Raw genomic sequence first — 5,022 nt, 5'->3', positions numbered from 1 at the left:
AATATTGATATTTCTAATATTGATATTGGTTACAATATCCATCTGATACATGGTACGATTTTTATCTTTCTGAATAATCGTTTGTATTTTATAGGTTATCTGCTGACATTTTGGCTGCAGTGACATGTCTGGTCACTTGCAGCCTAAATCTCTTAAGTTTCGATTCGCAAATCAACAGCGAAACAAGGTGAGAGATGGACTTGATACACAATGAACCGTATCTGTTCCATAGTGTGATAATAGATCGCTCCAATGAAAGCTTCCGTATGAGTCGAAAAAACTGAATGAATTGAAAATAAAATATTCAATTACAGCCAAGGAATAATGCCAATAACTGATCTGCAGTTATTTTCATTTTTCTCTACGATCGCCAGTTAAACTCATCATATTTTTGGTTTAACTATAATATTTGAATGTTTTATTTGTTTATATTTACAATATAACTTATATCTAAATTAGGCTAGTGTTGTGAGTTTTGATAGCGTGATGGAAAATTGAACTACACGAAATGGGAAATGGATCACAGTTCATAGATGGGGGGCTCATTGCCAACCATGGGAGGCAGAGGCACCGCCGAAACCGCCAGCACCACCATGACCACCCAAGGCACCAATAACCTTAAGAGATTTTAAAGTTTCCAAAGAATCATCAAAACCGCCAGCACCGGCACCACCATGGCCATAACCACCAGCTGAGAAGCCACCACCATAACCGCCTTCGGCACCACCTTGTTCGTGGACAACTTGAATGGTTTTGACTTCTTCAGCACCACCGCCATACGAATAGCCACCATGACCACCGGCAGCAGCTCCACCTTGTTCGTGAATGACTTGAATGGTTTTGACTTCTTCAGCGCCAGCACCACCATGGTGACCATGTTCAACGTGACCGCCTTGTTCATGTACAACCTTGATGATTTTTTCTTCCGAATGGCTGTGAACGGGAGCAGCTTGTTGGTGGACAACTTTGATGATTTTTTCTTCGGCGTGGGCTTGATGGACAGGTGCGGCTTGTTGATGAACAACCTTAATTGTTTTGACTTCAGGAGCAGGGCCGCCGTGATGACCACCGTGACCGCCATGACCAGCTTCGGCATGGATTACTTTAATGGTTTTGACAGCGCCACCATGATGACCATGATCATGGCCATAGCCTCCATGACCACCGACAGAGCCACCAGCGACTTGAATGACTTTAATGGTTTGAGCAGCACCACCATGATGGCCGTGATCGTGACCACCGCTGTATCCACCATGACCACCAGCACCACCGGCAACTTGAATTACTTTAATGGTTTGAGCGGCGCCACCGTGGTGATGACCATGATCACCACCACCATAACCTCCATGACCACCGACAGCACCACCTTCAGCATGAATAACTTTGACGGTTTGTACTGAACCACCATGGCCGCCACCATAGCCGCCATGATCACCACCATAACCGCCACCAACACCACCACTTCCGCCAAGGAATCCGGCGGAGCATGATGCTACCAAAACTGCCAACACACAAACGAAAGCCTAATGGAAACAAAACAAAACTCGAATTAGAATCCAGTTGTTATTTTATCATTTTCGCTGCGCTATCCTTACCTTCATTTTAGGATTCTTCCTGCTTAGTTTATTTGAAGGGGATCGAAGAAGTTCCTCTAAGGTCGCTTTTGTGTTTCGTTGAAATTGAAACTGATGTCGATTCGTTGCGTTTCATGTCATTTTATATGAATATCGAATTTTCGATTTCAGAATAAATTATAACGAACAGCAGCAACAACAACAAGGTCGTCGACGTCTTCTCTATGGAATGGGATGATAGTAGGGCATTGATAAACATTGCCTCCTCTTTCTTTTTTTTTTGCAGTATCGTAAATCACATCCGACCGAACTAACCCATTGATAGCTTGACCCCTATTATTATGCGGCATTTTTTTGCCTCCTCTTTCGCTTTTCTTAATATTGCTGTTGTTGTTGCACGATGTGAATTATTAATTGGGATGTTGTTGGAATCAATATTGGATATTTTTAATATTTACATAAATATTTTTATAGATTTGTTGCAGCTACTGTTTTTGACATTAATGAAGATTGCCTCAAATTAGCCTATTTGCTAATCGTTTGCATAGGTTATCTGCTGGAATTTTGGCAGTGACAGAGACATGTGTGCTCACTCGCAGCCTAAATTTCTACGGTTCGTAAATCAACAGTAGCGACTCATAATTTTTGCAAGTGGGTGATGTTGGACTTGACACGCAATGAACCTGATCTGGTGCAAAGGTTGATAATTGGTGTGTTTCGGGATATTTCGTGGGAACGGAAAATTGATCATGTCAATGAAAGCTGCCGCATAATCCGAAAAAGCCCATCAAGTTGGACAAGTGAAGTTTTCATGTTTTAGTTCAGTTCGCATATAAAAGATCCGGTGTATTTAAGATGGCATTTGGCAACATTATCATTAAATCATTAAACAATTCCCACATTTAAAATGAGACACCTAATATTGAAAATTATATGCAAGTTAGATTTACTTGAAGAAATTCATAAAAACAATATTCGTATAAACTTATCCAACAGATTGAGTTATTGTTTTGAGAGAAAAGGGACACTACAAGAAAATATTGTAATCAGCATGTACTCCAAACCTACCTCTCAAAGCTCAACCTGAACTATTATGGGTTTCATCGCTATTACAATATACAGACATCGATTTTTCACTGATCGACAATTTTTATACAGTATGTCAAGAATGAGTTTACACATAGATATTTACACTGTACGACAAATCACATTTTTTATAATTAAAATATATATATATATATATATATATATATTATTGGCGTTTTAAAAGTTTATTACGGTCACAAAAATATATAACTTCAGTACTCTAAATGTATTGCGTATATATTAAATGTTTTGCATACATATATAGTTTCATTTGCTAAAGCTTAAAATAACACATCACTTTTCACTTCTTCAACAATAGACTTCTGGATGTATTCTCCAATTAGTTCTATTAACCCGTTCTGTATTCTGGGACTGAGTTTACGTCTAACTACTGTATTCCAGAGGCTTTACTTCCCCTCAAGGCGATATATTCCCTTCCACACAATAACATTATCTCAATGATTAATTTAACTTTATGCGTTTGTTCACTCAATATATCTGAAGCTTGTTTGCTGGAAACATATTCTATACGTCTTGAAACAATTTTCATTCTCGATAAAAAGTCCTCATCATCTCATCTTTGTGGTATTCCTTTTTTTCGTGTCCGTCTGCCCGTCCATGTATTTTTGTGAACAAAGTACAGGTCGTACTTATGATCCGATTTGGATGAAATTTGGCACAGTTCACTTATTTGGCCCAAGGACGAACCCTATTGAAATTGGGAAAAATCGGTTCAGATTTAGATATAGCTCCTATATATATTTTCGTCCGATTTTATGTAAATGGTGTAAATGGGATTAAGTTCGGTCCATATAACATATACGTTATATCCCGAAACATCGATTATATTCGAGAACAGTGCCACCGGCCAGCGCTTGGTTTGACGTTTACATAAGTAAGTTGCAACTAACTGGTCCAGCGTTTCAACACCTGCTTTAGTAGTATTACAATGATGAATAATTTCGGGTTTCTTTTTCCTATCATCTCTAAGTTCGGGCGAATGATGAAGAGTACTCATTACAACCACAAATGTATATTTTAAAACACTTCACCACACTGTGGTACAGGGTATTATGTCTTTACGCATATCCGTCTGTCCGTCCATGTATTTTTGCGAATAAAGTACAGGTCGCATTTATGATCCGATTTGGATGAAATTTAGCACAGTTCACTTATTTGGCCCAAGGACGAACCCAATTGAAATTCTAGAAAATCGGTTCATATATAGTTTCGTCTGATTTTTTTGTGAATGATACACCAAACTCCCAATATTTGTCCAATTGAGACAAAATTTTGCATCGTCTACGATTAGGCTAAATCGAGGGGCTTAAACGTAAGAAAGATCACATACAGCAAAGGGCTGACAAGGCTCATAGCGGCGGTTGCAGATTTAAGACTTAAAGCAATGGACGAGTGGATAAACACCGGACACAACATACCGCACAAAAACATATTATAGGCAACTACTGAGTAAACAATCACTACCTTTGATTCAGATTCAGATTCAGAGTAGTAACACGATGCGAAACTATAATATTAGATAGAGAGCAATGGAATAGTAGAACACTAGTTCAGATGCCGACTGGTAACTGTTACTATACAGATGGCTATCGACTAGGAGGAAAAAGAGGACTGGAACTTTTTATCGAATAACCGGTACCGAAATTTCTCTTCGCCTAATAGATCACAGCATGATCCTACAGGCAGAGGTTGAAGCTATAAAGGGTTAAGTTCAAACCAAACCAGGACACAATACAACAAATATAATTACGGATAGCAAACAAGCTATAAAGGCAATATCTTCCAAACAGTTAAAACCAAAATTGTACTGGAATGTATAAATACCATTAATGATTTCTCTCAACAAGGAATTGTATATAATTTATGGGTACCTATTCACTGGAATCATGGCCATAATCAAATGGGTGCCTGATTGATACATTTTAAACAATAGTGTGCTGTAAACCTATTTACAAACACACCAAGAAATAAGAGAATGCAGAGACCCATAAAAGCCGATGTGTTGGAATCAGAAGGCACATCTACTCAAGATTGGATGCGAAGGTAGCAGCATGAGTAGAGCGTGTGGGGAAGACAGTGACACGCTGGATCATTTCCTGTGCAATTCTTGGTAAATTACACATTTCACGGACTAACCAAACTGCGTTTTTGCGAATGGCGGGCACGATAACTCAAAAACTAATAATCCGATCGTTTCCAAATTATGGGACGTTTCTCTGTGAGTGTATAACTATCGTATGAACTAGGATTAATCCAATCGGTCAAGAGCTTCCTTATTTTTTTTTCAACTAGGTTTGTGGTAAAAATAAATACAGGTCGCAATTATGATCCGATTTGGATG

The 5,022-nt window shown here is 38.6% G+C and overlaps 1 protein-coding gene across 1 annotated transcript; it reads right to left on the bottom strand.

Moving 5' to 3' along the window:
* Positions 1 to 542: 542 nt before the first annotated feature.
* LOC133327837 (uncharacterized) lies at positions 543 to 1,645 on the bottom strand. Its single transcript, XM_061536375.1, has 2 exons — positions 1,596 to 1,645; positions 543 to 1,523 (listed from the first exon to the last, which is right to left on the bottom strand). Exons 1-2 carry the CDS (start codon positions 1,599 to 1,601, stop codon positions 543 to 545), a joined length of 987 nt encoding a protein of 328 aa, XP_061392359.1. The 5' UTR covers positions 1,602 to 1,645.
* Between the last annotated feature and the right edge of the window lie 3,377 nt (positions 1,646 to 5,022).

Source organism: Musca vetustissima, unplaced genomic scaffold (assembly GCF_032173495.1).
Source record: "Musca vetustissima isolate MV318-11 ecotype Yass unplaced genomic scaffold, APGP_CSIRO_Mvet_v1 utg42163, whole genome shotgun sequence".
NCBI lineage: Eukaryota > Metazoa > Arthropoda > Insecta > Diptera > Muscidae > Musca > Musca vetustissima.
This window is presented reverse-complemented; position numbering and strand designations above follow the sequence as displayed.